We start from the raw sequence: 16,510 nt of genomic DNA, 5'->3' as shown, positions 1-16,510 counted from the left end.
CGATTATGAAAAATATAAAAACTGCCAAGTCTTGAGGAATGGAAAAAGTCACCTGATCACACACCTGATTTACGTGTTAGAACAAGCACTTAACTCAATTGAAAGTAAAGCAGAAGGGGAAAAAATAAAGAAAAGGGCACTGTCTGCAGAATAAACCAAGTCTCCTGAACTTGCCCTTCAGAGGGCACACTGCTCTGTCTTGACAGCCTCCATGCAAGTGGGAGAGCTGATGGTTTGAGAGCAGACTCACATGTATGTAGGAGCTTCTTTGTGCCCTCTTTTTACAGACTTCAGTGTCTACTCTAAGTCTCATTATGTCTCCTATATAATGCCTCCCTGGGAACAAGAATAATTATTCCAGATTTAGCCAAAATTGGAGAAAAGGCTGCAGGCTATTCAGTAAGCAGCAATAATTTGTGCTCAAACTGACAATAAATATCAAATGGACAGTCTTCATTGTCCTGGCTTCTATGCTAATATTAAAAGCTGCCCCAAGCAAAGAATACAATCAGACAAACCACAAAGGAAGATATATGAGTGGCCAGTAAATAAAAATGTTTGAAATAGCTAACAATTCAAAGAAGTTACAAAACAGAACAATGGACTATCTTTCTTTGTATATCAAAACTGGCAAAGAAAATGTGGAGAAACAGGTAGCCTCATACACAGCTGGTGTAAACTGGTATGCTTCCTCAAATGCAGCTTATGTGGTGGTATGCATCTAAATCCTGAAAAATAATCAGGACCTCTGACTCAGTAATCCCAAACCTGGGAATCAGAGCTAGTGTCAGTTCATGTCCAAAGATTTCTAGCTTCAGTACAGCATGATTTATGATAACCAAAACCAGGATACAACTTAATGGTCTTAACTAGGAGTTAAGAAAAAATAAATAGATTATGGGGCGCCTGGGTGGCTCAGTGGGTTAAGCCGCTGCCTTCGGCTCAGGTCATGATCTCAATGTCCTGGGATCGAGTCCCGCATCAGGCTCTCTGCTCAGCAGGGAGCCTGCTTCCTCCTCTCTCTCTATCTCTCTCTCTCTCTGCCTGCCTCTCTGCCTACTTGTGAACTCTCTCTGTCAAATAAACAAATAAAATCTTTAAAAAAAAAAAAGAAAAAATAAATAGATTAATAGGATGGAATATTATATAACCATTAAAAATGCTTGAATTAAGTTAGACGTCAACAGTGTAGATAATTTCATGTGATTTACAATGTTAAGTTAAGCAGAGATCCAAAATATTGAGGTTACTTTATATATTCTTTTATTATTGCCTTTTCTTACAAAAGTAATGCAAGTATCTTTTTTTTTTTTTTTAAAGGAGTTATTCATGTATTTGATAGCATGCATGCTGCAAACACAAGCAGACTCAAGGTGGGGTTCCATCCCAGGACCCTAGGATCATGACCGGAACTGAATGCAGAGGCTCAGCCAACTGAACCATCCAGGTGCCCCAGTAATGCCTGTTTTCTTAAAAAAATAAAAAATTTAAAAAAAGGGGGGCAGTAAATGCCATGGAAATGCCACTCATTATCCTGCCCATTGTTAAAGTTAATATTACTAATATTGCCAATAATTTCAGAGGTAGCCTTTCACGAACATTTCAATATACACAATTACATTTCTACAAAAAACAAAAACAAAACAAAACAAAACAAAAAAACCCAAAAAAGAAATCAGAGTACATACACACTTTTGTAAAGTACCTCCACACAAACAATCTAGCAAATGTCGGGCATTTTATTCATTGCAACTGAGAAAGAGAAAAGCGGACAGCCAGGAGTTGGCCAGGCACTCACAGCTAGCCTTGGTGCTCTCTGGGTGAACATAAACAATTTTACAGAACACCAACATCAGACAAAGCCTCGTGACCATGAAAGAGCAGGACAAAAACAAGACCACTCCATAAGCATGTCTGAACACAGACAAAATATGAACATTTTCCAAGCCACATAAACGATCAAATATCTCCCTATCCTGGCTAAAATGAGAGACTGCTGCTTCTTTACCAATGATATATATTTTTAAAGATTTTATGTATTTATTTGACAGAGAGAAATCACAAGTAGATGGAGAGGCAGGCAGAGAGAGGGAAGCAGGATTCCTGCTGAGCAGAGAGCCCGATGTGGGGCTCGATCCCAGGACCCTGGGATCATGACCTGAGCCGAAGGCAGCAGCTTAACCCACTGAAACACCCAGGCACCCCTACCAATGATATTTTTAGCCTTGATTCTTTCCTCCTCCTAGACAAGATTTATTAACATACCCAACTGTAGCATTACTCTTACTTCCTGAAAACTGAAAGGAAACAAACAACAGGGGAGCAACTGCAAAGGCAAAGGAGGGCAAAATTATCCCACAGGGATACATAAATATATATACACATACACATTCTTCCCCCTCAAAAGGCTTGGTAATATTTTATCTCATTTTCCTGTAAAATCACCATTCTGATTCATAGTCTAATGGATCAACTGCTTTCCACCAACAGCATGCCACCCATCTACTTTTGGAAATATGCTGTATGCCATTCCTAAAATCCAGGCACTGTGTGTTCACAGCTCCTAGCGTGGACCCTGACACAAAGTTGTGTTCAAGAAGCAGAGATTTGGGCAAAACAGTCCTGTGAAAAGCCTGTGATTCAGCTTTTATCGGTGACGACAACCTACAATACTTGCAGCTAAGATGCCTTTGTTTTAATAGCTATATCTTAAAAAAAGAAAAAAAACCTCCCAAAGTTAATGACAGTATTTACACATCTTTTATATAGGTAGACAACACCTCTTAGTGTTCATGACCATCAAGGTATTAAACCTTACAAGAAAACAATGAGCAATCTGAAGCAGGCAATTATGCTTACACAGTCACTAACTACTCAAAATACTTAAGAAAAACCACAGCACTCTCAGCACGCAAAGGAAGATAGTTTCAGTAAGGAGCAAAGGATGGTTTGATTGCTCCAGGAAGACAGATGGCAAACTGACGTCAGAATTAGGGGGAAGCTGCAAACAATATGGAAATATTACGTATGGAAAAGTGAGCTGAACTCATGAAAGAAAAAAGCTTCTATTGTCAAAAGGTTTTTGATGGATATGAAACAAGAGAGATCCCTGAAGAAAACAAAGCTTCCATGACTCCATCTCAAAGACTCTGGGAATCTGACATGTTGATATCAAAAAAGCAATGAATATTTGAAACAAGTGAACCTGATTTTGAAAGCAGTGAAGAATGCCTATCGACACTGAAATGATTTCTACTTTAAGAACTGGATTTCTGGGGCGCCTGGGTGGCTCAGTGGGTTAAAGCCTCTGCCTTTGGCTCAGGTCATGATCCCAGGGTCCTGGGATCGAGCCCCGCATTGGGCTCTCTGCTCAGCAGGGAGCCTGCTTCCTCCTCTCCCTCTGCCTGCCTCTCTGCCTACTTGTGATCTCTGTCTGTCAAATAAATAAATAAAATCTTTAAAAAAAAAAAAAAGAACTGGGTTTCTATTTTTAGCTTCAGCAAGTTCAGTAGGGTACAGAAAAAGCCTGCCAAAATATACTTTTACGACACAGCTATTTCATGATTTGGTTTTTACATACCTAAAAAAAAATGTTTGTGAAGGGTATACTTGTGTAGTACTTCTTATTAATATTTTTTAAATCAATTTTGGTATGTGTAGAACATGAAATGAATTTCTAGTAATGGCACCACAATTTATAACATAGTACTTGAAGAAATGAAGGTATTTATTATGATGGCTCAACATCCAACTGTAAATCTGGACGTAAATTTGGTAGCCACCTACGGAGTAACGCATGACAAACGTTTGCACGTATAAAGCTGCCATGTGACCATTTGCAGAAACATCACCCCCTGAGATTCACTGGACAACAAACCGAGCAGGATAACTGATAGTCAAATCCCTTTTGGCCCCAAGAATACTAGCTCCAACATCAGCAGAAGATAGCAAACACGGAAGGAAGCACCTTTCCATGTTATGTTTAGTGGATCACTGGGCTGTCGGGATTCTAGAAAGATCCATATTAGTACAAAAAGGCACTCTATTGAATCCCATTCCAGAAAGGATGCAGAAGGCAATCTGGAAAGAGGAAAAAAAAAAAAAAAGTATGTACTCTGAATTTGCAGATCACTGTTGGAAACTTACAGAAGTTAGCTACTGCTACCACCTCTGTCCTTTGGGAAAAATCTGCCATGAGCCTTCAGCAAAGTGTTTCTCCTCATTTCATGCACACAGACCCCTTCCTTGTTCTCTGACTGACATTTTCTAGCTTACAAAGCAACCTGTCCCTGCGGCCAGGTCCCCTCATTCTATCCCACCACAACACCAACCAGCTGACTATCTCGTTTCTAAAAATGAACTTGGCTGCAAACAGCATTGTGACAATTTAATAATTTGTCAGAGTGGTAGAACCAACTATTATGAAGTGTATTTCAGAGTTCAAAGGTAAAGGTTGTAGGAAGTGGAAGTTTATCTGCTGACAGAGAAAACTGAGCAATTAAAAAAAAAATCCAGGTGAGAACTGCTTGGCAGACTTATTTCTAAAATAGAAACCTCATTGTTATGTTCATGTATTAGAATTTTTGCCACACAAGAGGTTACACTTTAAAAAAAAATCCATAGGGTCACACGTTTGAAAGCTCTCTCCAATAGCACTTTTAAGAGATGTGCTTTTTCTTTCTTTTTTTCCCTCCAACATGGAAACAAAACAGAATTTGGAATAAGCTTTTTATGCTCATGTGTCAAGCAGGGGAGTCCATAAATCCAGCTCTGGCATTCAACTACTGAGAAGTTACCTTGAAAACCTAAAATAAAAGTTTATGCCACACAGAACTACACCTCCTCCGCCTAGTCCCTGATGGATAAGGAGCTATCTCTAAAGACCTAAAAAGCCGGAACCTTAAAAAGGAAATAATGACAAATGTGTCAAACTGCAGTCTCCGAGTTTTTTCTGCTATGTTGCTGTTTTGCAGGGCTATTCTGAACTGTATGTTGTAATGACTTGAAAAAATGTTTTCACAAAAATCACATTTTTAATAAAGTCAAACAACTAAAATATTAAATTAGACATCTCTTTTTTATTTTTTCTTATAAATATCCCCCTGTAGGACTTCCATTTTCCTCATTTCGCTGCTTAGTCTCTGTGCTCTTTTCACCATTGTTTACAGAAGTTGACATATAATTCAAAGACTCATTTAGCATCAGTCTAGGGAAGATCAGTGTTCTTAAGGGTTAAAAATGCCTTTACTCCATATTGCACCTTCATCTGGCTAGAATAATTTCTCTTTCAAAGGCGGAAGGTCATAACCTCTCAGTGACACGATATTTGTTTTTTTATTTTTTTATTTTTTTTTTATTTGACAGAGAGAGATCACAAGTAGATGGAGAGGCAGGCAGAGAGAGAGAGAGAGAGAGGGAAGCAGGCTCCCCGCTGAGCAGAGAGCCCGATATGGGACTCGATCCCAGGACCCTGAGACCATGACCCAAGCCGAAGGCAGCGGCTTTAACCCACTGAGCCACCCAGGTGCCCCAGACACGATATTTGTTTTTACTCTCTCTTCTCCCTATAGGATCCACCATCTGCTCTAAACAGAGAGGTCTTGATATATCTACAATATATGATTATCGCAACGTTATCACCATTTGCTAAATGCTAGACTCTTCAAACTTGCTCAGCTTAGTTTATGGTGCTAGTTGAAAACTGCAGTTGGAAAGATCAGAGCTGCGGCTGGGCCGGTGTCATTTTGTTTTTCTCATTTTTCAAACATATAAAATGCCAGAACTTTGTTATAAAAAGGCAGATCCTCCTAAAAACTTGCCAACATTTTCAAAATGAAAATGATCATTTCACAGTAGTGTCCCCCTTTTATTGTCACCCTCTCAAAGCCTTTTTCTTAGTTTTTAAAATCAAAGATACATTCCTTAATGAAATCAGGAATATTTCCTGAAATATTTTCAACTAAATAAATGTATTTCACAACAAACAAAACACACTAATGCCAAAATCATGCAGCATAAGTGATCTTTAAAAGTGTACACCAGGGGCACCTGGGTGGCTCAGGGGTTAAGCCTCTGCCGCTGGCTCAGGTCATGATCTCAGGGTCCTGGGATCAAGGCCCACATTGGGCTCTCTGCTCAGCGGGGAGCCTGCTTCTCCCCTCTCTCTCTCTCTCTGCCTGCCTCTCTGCCCATTTGTGATCTCTCTGTCAAATAAATAAATAAAATCTGAAAAAAAAAAGTATACATTATACAAACACAGAAGGAAGAAATTGCTCTGGGGATTTCTGCAAACCACACCAAACTGGTGCACATTTTGGAAATCTCCAGCTAGTTAATTGCATACAAAGAGGTCATTACAGTTTATTGAATAAACACTGCTTTTTTACTGCTTAATATATACATATTTATATAAGACACTTAATGGATCCAGAGAAATCAGTCGATAGTTTGCATGTTCTAAGTCCCTGAATGGAAGACACATTTACATAGCAATGTTTCTTAAGTCTCTAACGTAGATAAGAGAAATTATGATGGCTTTTTAAAGAGAAAGAACTCAAAATCAAAATGTTTTAGGAGTAGCTAATTTGTTCGTCACCCCATAAATAATTACAGCAAAACTAGTGACTCTAAAATCTAAAAAGGGTATTGGTGCAAGTACAAGTATACACAGATCTAGAAAACTGAAGTCCAGAAATAAATGCTAACATTTACGATTAACTGATACTTGACAAAGAGGGCAAGACAATGGCAAAAGAATAATTTTTTCAAGGAGGCTGGAGCAACTGGATATCCATATGTAAAAGAATGAGCTTGGACTTCTTCCTCACACCATACACAAAATTAACTCAAAAAAATTCTAGACCTAAAATTAACGGAACTACATAACTCTTAGAAAAAACACAGGCATAAATCTTCATGACCTTGAATTAAGCAATGATTTCTTAGATAAGACACCAAAAGGAAAGTGTCAAAACAAAGGGAGGGGGTTAATGTGACTTTATCAAAATCTAATACCTTGATACCTCACAGGATACCATCAGTAAATTGAGACGACAGGTCATAGACTGGGAGAAAATATCTGCAAATCATATATTGACAAGGGACATGTATACACAATATCTAAACAATTTTTCATTAGTGTGTAATAGAAAGGCAAATAACCCAATCAAAAAATGAGCAAAGAATCGAAAGAGACATTTCTCCAAAGATATACAAATGGCCAAGAATCACATGAAAAGATGTTCAACATCATTAATCATTAGAATCAAAACAATGAGATACTACTTCACACCCACATGGCATAATCAAAAAGACAGATAAAAATGTTGGTGGGGTGACTGGGTAGCTCAGTTGGTTAAGCATCTACGAAGGTCATGGTCATGAACCCAGGGTCCTGGGACTGAGCCCCACATCAGGCTCCCTGTGCAGCAGGGGGAGTCTGCTTCTCCCTCTGCACCCCCACCCGCTTGCTCTCTCTCTCCCCGCCAAATAAAATCTTTAAAAAAATGAATGTTGTGAGAATATGGAGAAACTGAAACCTCCATATATTGCTAATGGGAATGTAAAATAGTGCAGCCACTTTGGAAACAACTGACAACTGAATTGTATACTTTAAACTGGTAACTTTATGATAAGCAAATTATGTATCAATAAAGCTATTAAAAATCTTAAAAAATTAAAAATAAAAAATCTTAAAAATGATTTTATATCACTTACAAGGACATGTAATCATGATTCTTCACATCAAAATAGCACACATAAACACTTTTATCAATCCCAATATACTTAGCCCTTTATATAATACATTAGACCTTTAATGTGTTTTTTTAAATTATTTTAATCCAGAAATTCTAACTTAATATCATTTTTTAAGAGTCTTTCACCAGATGACCTGAATTGTTTTTATTTTACTTTCATCTTATATACACATAATTAAATATCTTTTTGTGCTTGAGAAGAAATGTCTACAGATGCATTTCTGAAGAACTGAATAGGAAAAAAAGGAGAAATCACAATGCTCTCTCATAAAACAATGAACATAGAACACACTATTACGTAGTCAATGATAACCAAAGAGATGAACCAAAGCCCTGACATTCTTGTCCGTTCAGCATTTGGTACTTCTACTTACTATACCACCTATCGCAATGTTTATCTTTATATGAATTCCAATGCTTCCCATATTCGCTCACCCACACTTGGACTACTTGGTTGTCTACACAATGCTCATGAATCTACTCAATGAGCTCTGGCCCAAACAGCCACATCCACACTCTCCTTCCTACAGATGTCTGTAAATGTAAACGCTAAGTCGAAGGATGAAGAATACATAATTGACACAGTTCACCCAGGTATCCTGCAGGTGGACAAGACATCCATGTAGTAATACTACTATGGCAAACTTGATGAGGCTCCAGGTAGCCCCACAGTACAACAGCTATTACTAAACTTCAAGAATAACCAGGTCACTAAGAATGCAAATTAACACGGAAAATTTCCAAGTTCAGAGTCTGAGTCCTACCATTTGGACATCACTAGTCGTATTAGTTCCATGTTCTTCACACAATACCTTCAAGAAAGAGGGGACAACTGTAAGATTTCTAACTCCTAAAATTGGAAACTGGAATACAGAACTGGCACCCTACACTAGGAAAATACTTAAACCAGAATGATTTATCAATTTTAAGTATATGAAGGATTATTATTAAGAAGGCATCTGAGGGTGCCTGGGTGGCTCAGTCGGTTAAGCATCTGCCTTTGGCTTAGGTCAGGAGTGTTGGGCTCCCTGCCTAGCAACTTCTCCCTCTCCCTCTGCTGATCCCCCTGCTTGTGTTCTCCGATATAAAATTAAAAAACACACACACACACAAAAAAACAAAGAAGGCAACTGAAGCAGATTCTTCAGCCCCAGTCAAGTCTTCAGATGACCATAGCCCCAGCCAAAATGTAGGCTGGAGCCTAGGGAGAAACTCTGAGGCAGTGCTACAGAAGTAAATCACTCCATAATTTCTGAACTGAGATAGTAAAGTTTATTTTTTTTAACCACTTAAAAACGCAAACATACAAAAACCACTCAGCAATTTTCATCTCCACGCCGTCTTAAGTAAAAATGCAAGGATTTAAATTATAGCAGAGTGAATTTATGCTGTATCTCACCTAATATTTAACTAGAAAAGCATTTAATGAATAAATACTTTAGTAAGAGGAATTTTAAAGCTACTCCTTCCTGAGGTCAACAAAAACAAGTGAGATAGTTGGTTTTATATTTGTTTTTTTTCCCCCAGTAGTGAATCAGCTGCAGATCTAAGCTAGAGAATATTAGATTAAATCTGTAATTCCTACTGACTGATCACACAGACATTTTTTAAGTGAGGCTGATGAGGCTACAGCTTAAGGATAACCATAAGCTGGGCTGTAGGAAGGAAGACGCTGCCTGGCTCCCAACCAGAAATCAGAGCTGGGGGAATGTGGTCTTCATGCTGTGGAACAGAATCGGGATCTATAGCACCTGCAATGGGCTCCCATCACAATGAGCTAAAACCAGTGTTCGATAAATACAAAGTAATGACCAGTATGCTCTCCTGCCCCATCAGTCTATGAGGCAGCAAACCAAAGGAAAGCAACAGATAACTACCATAAAACATTCAAAAACCATTTGGTAGCTGAACCTCTGAGTAGCCATTTGAAAGGCATACACTGCTACAGAAATAACCACAGACCACCTCATTTTCAGTTTGGAACCTGATCCAAACTGGATATGAAGTAATATTCAACGTTCCAGTAAACTAACAGTATTTTTGTTATAAAAATGGTTTTAAAATATCACTGGTTAATAAAAGTAGAAAAAAAATTAACTTGACTTATCCTATAAGCAGGAAGAGTCTTTAATTTTACAATTTACTGTATCGATACATAAACATGTAAATGTACAAAAGAATTACTTTCCTCTCAATTTTTAAGTAGCACTAAGACAATGAAAACACGCCAGAAATAGGTCAGTAAAAAAAGCCAAAATTGTTCCAAACTTTATCAAGGCCTGCAAGAGACTTCTACAATGCAAGCTAAAAATGTGAGTTTAATTGTTCTATTATTTTTAAATGCTATTTTTTTGTTTGTGGAAGGGACATTTCAAAGCGCTAGATGTTAGTTCTAGTGACAGCTCTGTTTTTCTTGCTCTGTATCTACTTCAAAGAAACACATGAGGTGAGAAGCACTGAGGTCTCAGCTTCCCCAAAAGATGATGGTCTTACAATTTCACCACATTGGTCTTTCTCAAAATTTCTCTTAATAGTCAAACATTAAAAATATTATGGATAAATTAAAAACCAAACCGAACCTCCACGTCCACCCCAAGTCACTATGTAATGGCAGACACAGAGCGTTTACCTTCTTCCCTCCAGTCACAAACTGCTTGCAGCTGGATCTCACGAAATGCGGGTGCACGGCAATGATCTACAAAGAAATGAGGACCTATCATTGGTTTAGGAGTTACAGTTAAAGAACAGAATGAAAATTCTATATACATGACAGGAGGCAATAATCTAAAAATTATCCTGATAGCTAGGGAAGAAGTAATCTATTCAGGTAGTAGTCTGCAACTGAAGACATCTTGAGTTTTTGCTCTTTTGTAAAAAGATCTCTCCTGTGAAGCCAGGTCAAAGCTAAACGTTCAGAGTGAATTAGTTCTAGTTTCTGGCTGAGTGAGGTTTCTCTGAGGGGGCATCCCCTCTCTAGGCTCAACTGAGGCAACAAGATGCCACAAATGTTTGTAACTGAGCAGGATTCATAGAATAAACCCAGAGAAAGTACCCAGCCATCTCCTTGTCCCGGATGCCTTCCAATGATTTGAGGGCACCAACTGGAATATCTTATTCAACTGTGGTTATCAACTTTGTGTTTTTAGGGCCAATCTCTTTCCGGAGCTCCACATTCATGTTTCTGAAACATCCATACCGTTTTCACCAGATGTACAAGTTATCTGAAGTCAAGACATAATTAGCAACGTCCTGACTCAAAACATCACTTCCTGCAACTGACGGCATCCCCATATACCAGCACCAGAGCAGGAGCCAGCTCCTGCCTCCTCCCTCACCCCATCCAACCCTTCACAATGGCTTGCAGTCAAGTCGACCTCCTATCGACTTTCTACATTCCTGTCTTCGACTTCCCCTTGAATACTCCCGATGCTCTTGTTACTGAGGTCCTGTGATGCCCTGCCTCGAGGACATCACTAGCCTCCTAAATTGCCTTCGGCCTGCAGTCCCTCTCCTGCTTAAATCACCCTCCACGCTGCTGGAGATGCCTTTGGAAAACACATATCAGATCCTATCTCTCCTTTACCTGTTGATCAATAAGGGTTTGAATAAACAAGTGAAAACAATGAATGACCTCTCCCTTCAACAACTCTAATCGTCACTTTACTGACCATAACTGTTATCTAAGACCGCTCTTCCTGCCGCACAGCTATCAGCCCTCCAATCTATACGGTATATAGTCGCCATATTCATTTTCCTTAAGCGTAGCTCAGTTTATGTCACTTCTCTGCTCTTAAACATTCAATAATTTCTCCTTATCTACCACATGGAGCCTAAATTTCTTAGCCTGAAAACAAAAGCAGCCCCAATCTGCCTGTACGGCTCTCCTGCCAAGTCAGTGTTTTATGTGCCATCTAAACTAGGCTTTTTTTGCCACTTCCTGAACACAATTTGAACTTTCTGGCCTCTCCGTTTATATTACATTGTTCTTCCACATGGAAGCCAGTTTCTCTGTCTGCCCTGTCCATTTATTAAAGCCCACCCAAATATCACTCCTGCTGTGAAGCCATCAGTAATACAGACAACTAAAAGTAACTCCTCTCGGCTTTGGACTCCTCAATATTGTTTGTACCTCTTTGAGTCTTTAATCGCAGACTGTGTATACGTATCCTCTCACTCTCTACAAGAAAAGATTCCTGGGGCAGACTGACAGCACAGTCGTATAACAAACATCCTGTGCTTTTTTATGCCATCAAATGGTATCTAGTGCTTCCTTAAGTGTTGAAGAGATGCTTACTGACCAAATTAATGCAACACTGGTAGGGCTCAAAGTGCTGTAATCCCTACTGCCTCCACTGAGAAAGCCCTTAGAAAAATTAAAACTTACTGTATACTTACTTTAATGGGACAGTCAAAAGTCTCATGAAATTCTTCTCCAGAATACAGTCCAAAGACCTGCACCTGAAAAGTAAAATGGATCCTGTCAGTTCACCCTGACAGCAACAAAGAAGGCTGCTGATTCAGTAAGAATATAAACTATTGATTAAAAAAAAGCAGAATATGTAATAATCTAAGGTCCCTGTGATCTCTATTAACTACCAATGAAAACAATTCTATCAGGGCGAGAGTACTCCACTGCAATTAAGGTTTTATTAGCATCTCATGGATAGAGTTCCCTTTACTCACCACAAATTTGTTTTATTAAATGGATGCCAGCTTTTAAAAACGAACTAGATACGAATAGGTTATTAATATCCTTTTATGAACTTCCCATAGGCTCCCCTAAAGGAATTACTTTTTCCCTCCCTTGAAGGAAAAAGGTCCTTCTTTTTTGAGTCATATATATATAATCAACCATGCAGATCAATGTGGCAAGAGATTAGGTGAACTGCACTTCATTTATCATCTTACACTGAATCTAGTGCGAGTGTATAACTTAAGATTTAAGTTTCTACTTACCATCTAACAACCTTAAAGTTGTTCCAGACTACTTTATCCATACTAAATCTCTGAGTGGTTTACTTAAAAATGGAATAATACACATTATTGCAGAGGGTACAAATCATAAATTTACAGCTTGATAAACTTTCATGACCTAACCACATCCCTGCAGACACCATCCAGATCAAGAACTAGAACCCAAGAAGCACCTCTGTGTTTCTTCGCATTCTTCGTCCACCTAACAAACGAGCCACTACTCTAAAGTCTATCACCACAGATGAACTGTGCTGGTGTCTGAATTTTACATACACAGGAACATGAATTACTTCACTGGTTTCTTTCACTCACCATCTTCCTTACAAGATTTACCCAACTGTTATGTATAGCAGTAGCTGGTTCTTTGCCATTGTTGTATAGTATTCCAGTGTATGAATGTACCATAATTCATGTGTCTGCCTTTTGTTGATCGTTTGGATTGTTTCCAAATTGGGGCTATTATAAATAATGCTGCTATGTACACTCTTTACAAATCTTTTGGGGCACTAAGATACATATTTGTGAAGAGTAAGTAAGTAGGAGTGGAACTGTTGTCATAGGTTATGCATCTGTTCACATTTAATAAACAGCCAAAGCATTTCGCAAAGGGGTTTTGATTAATTTTCACTCTCATCAGCAGAGCTTAAGATTCCAGGGGCTCTCAGATACTTGGAGATATTAGGGGCACCTAGAATTACTTCCCAGCACTTGGGAAACTCTTCTAGTCTCTAGAAGAGGGGTATTATTTCTTCCTTAATTTTGTAAGAATTCACTAGTGAAGCCATCCAGGGTGGGGTCTATGTGAGAAAGTTTTCATTACAAATTCAAATTTTTAAGTAGTTATAAAACTAGTCAGACTTTTGATTTCTTCTTGTTTTCATCTTAGTAAGTTGTGAGTGGTTCATTTTTGCGAGTTCGAAGAAGAAAATTTACTTGTGATACAATTTTTAGAGACAAATTCATTCATGAAGAGATAAAATTGTAAGGGCAACCATTTTGTGACTACTATTTTTTTACATCCTGTGCCAAGTATGTTTTCTGGGTTCCAACAACAGCACATGGTATACTGTGTATACATGTAACAAAGAGGGTATAAGATTTTCCCCAAGGAGGTCTGCTGAAGGTATTCTTGATGTGATCCCTGGATACTAATGGCCAGACTCTAGTTCTGGTGGGATGGAATGGTATTTTAATTCATTTAAAATTTACTTAAATTGGGGTGCCTGGGTGGCTCAGTAGGTTAAGCCTCTGCCTTCGGCTCAGGTCACGATCTCAGGGTCCTGGGATTGAGCCCAGCAACGGGCTCTCTGCACAGCAGGGAGCCTGCTTCTCCCCGACACTGCCTCTCTGCCTACTTATGATCTCTCTCTCTTGAACAAATAAATAAAATCTTAAAAAAATAAAATGTATTTAAATTATTTATTAAATTTATTTAAAACTTACTTAATTATAAATATTTAAATATTTAATTATACCTGGCTATCACTGAAAATCCTGCCCTGCCTCATGCAGTCCTTATAGCAACACTGGTAGGTATGATAGCAAACACCATTATGCCTACTAACCAGGTGATACTGCAGAAAAATAAAGGACTTGGCCAAGGTTGTAAGAAGCAAGAAGAGTTTTCCAAGCCCCTATTCTCTTACACACTAACGTTATATGAGACAGTTTAAAATATGGAAATAAGGTATCTTTTTACAGAAAGTGTAGGAAAAGTGGAACCAGAAAGGGAATGATGGAATGATAGAGGATTTTTGAATGTTTTATCAAAAACCTCAAATATTTACCAAAATAAAGGGAAGGTGAATGTCAGACTCTGTATTAGGCAACTCTGTGATCAAAGCTGAAACTAAATGAAGCAGACCATTCATTCCAAAGGATAAGATTTCTTCTGGCTACAAGAGGGTAAAGGTGATTTTAAGAACAAAAGCTACGTGATTTTTATGGTGGGGAAAAGTATATGAGATGTAAATAAATGGAAGTATAAGCCCTCTGAAAAAGACTGAGGCATCAGTAATCAGAAGATAAATATTAGGACTGTGATTCGAATGGTGAAATTAAATTACAAATTACCAGGGATAAGTGCCCCTTTAAAAACTATGAACCCACATTAAAAAAAAAAAAAAAAAAAAAAACCCATACTGGAGATGTAATAGTAGAGTAAGGCGGAATCAAAAGAAAAGTGAACAGACTAGGTTCTTGGTTCTGGGTTCATACCCTACTGCTACATTTGACTGAATAACCTCTTCTTTAAATATTCCTGTTTCTTCCATCAGTATGGAAAACACTAGAAGCTCCACCACAAGACAGCTCTCATAAACTTGATTGGTACAACCAGGGTGATTTGTAAAATCTTCACTGTTTTGGTTCATTTCACTAATGTGACAGGCCAAACGAGCTGGTTGTAAGTTATATCACCATAGCTAATAAAATCCAAAACAGTTTTTATTTATTTCTTCTCCCTCCCTCTTTATTTATTTTGCCATTTTTGTCAGTGAATATCATACTCGTCTGTGAAAGGAATCTGCTGAATGTCTGCCTAGAGAGTTCTGGCTTTAAGGAAGATCTCATCCCAGGTAAGAACCTGTAATTAAAGGCTAAAACAGAAGGGGTCTTTTTGAAAATGGTATCCTCTAACCACCTCCCCCAACTAGTCACAAAAATACCTAATGAAGAAAAAGAGAAAATTCAGAGCAGGAGCCCTTATAGCCAATCTATGGCAGTCCTGGCAAATTTCTCATTAACACCAGACCCATAGGGCCATGTGAGGGCCACGGAAGGCATGTGATATGTTTTACTGCTTGAAGTAAAGAAAACCTGCTCTCAGGGAACCATAAGGAAGGTGTAGATCTTCTCCAAGTGAGCATGGAGTTCTATGTATTTGCCAACCAGAAAACCGGGCGATGTAGCCCATCTGATGGAAAGGAACCATGAGCGAGGTGGCCAGAGGCTCAGACAACCTCCCCGGCTGTACTTCCCTCGAAAAGGCCATTCTTTCAAACCCCAGTCTCCAACAGAAACAAGGGCAAGTAGGAACAGGAATGAACATGGAAGCTGCCGTTCCATCTGGGGTGGGAGCTGAACAGACCCTCCCAGAGGAGACTGGATTTCCTTTTCTCCACCCATGAAGAGTGTCAGAGACCCAGGAGCAGCACCAGAGGCTCCCATGTCACTGGGGGAGCTGTCTTAACCGATGAGCTCTGGTCAGAGGGAATCAAGCTCATTTCCCAGGGCCCTTGTGTGGAGAGAAGAAAGTGATTCCACAACACCCAAAATGCTAACAGGTAGGGCCAAGAGCAATCAGATGCAGACTCTGTTTGCTAACCTGGATTCAGAAAGAGCTCTCTCTTCTCCTTGTTCTAGAATGGATAAAAAAGCAACAAAACACACACACAGGTCGGTAAAAATGATATTGCAGAATACAATTCCGATGACTCAGAGGGAAAAAAAGCACACTTTTAAAAATGTTTACTAGTAGCCAGAAAAGAAAGAAAACTGGAAAACTGTTCAGTGACTTCACTAAGAAAAGACGTCTGTGAGCCTGGAGCCGAAAGATGACCTGATGATCGCTAGCAATTACTACATGTTTCTTCTGTTCCTCTACTACTCCAAACAATTTATAAATATTAACTCATTTATTTCTAATAATTAATGAGGCAGGTACCATCATTATCCCCAGTTTATAGAGGAGGAAACAGACTGAGGCACAGAGAGATAGGAATAATGTACCTGACATCACACAGCTAAAATGTGGCAGCATGATTCCATTCCTAACCTTT

General features: G+C 38.8%; 1 protein-coding gene across 7 annotated transcripts in view; it reads right to left on the bottom strand.

Moving 5' to 3' along the window:
* The window catches only part of VPS41 (VPS41 subunit of HOPS complex), a 175,218-nt gene that overhangs the window by 81,473 nt on the left and 77,235 nt on the right, over positions 1-16,510 (bottom strand). For 5 of the 7 annotated variants that reach the window (XM_032303858.1, XM_032303859.1, XM_032303864.1 and 2 more), the window contains 3 exons: positions 12,153-12,215; positions 10,387-10,452; positions 8,522-8,569 (listed from right to left, as the gene is read on the bottom strand). In XM_032303858.1, coding sequence (XP_032159749.1) covers positions 8,522-8,569; positions 10,387-10,452; positions 12,153-12,215 — 177 coding nt within the window. The remainder of the gene's footprint in view (positions 1-8,521; positions 8,570-10,386; positions 10,453-12,152; positions 12,216-16,510) is intronic. The other 2 variants (XM_032303863.1, XM_032303860.1) reach the window with 1 other exon arrangement.

This window comes from Mustela erminea, chromosome 11 (assembly GCF_009829155.1).
Source record: "Mustela erminea isolate mMusErm1 chromosome 11, mMusErm1.Pri, whole genome shotgun sequence".
Classification (NCBI taxonomy): domain Eukaryota; kingdom Metazoa; phylum Chordata; class Mammalia; order Carnivora; family Mustelidae; genus Mustela; species Mustela erminea.
The sequence above is the reverse complement of the archived record's forward strand: the minus strand, read 5'-3'. Positions and strand labels throughout refer to the sequence as shown.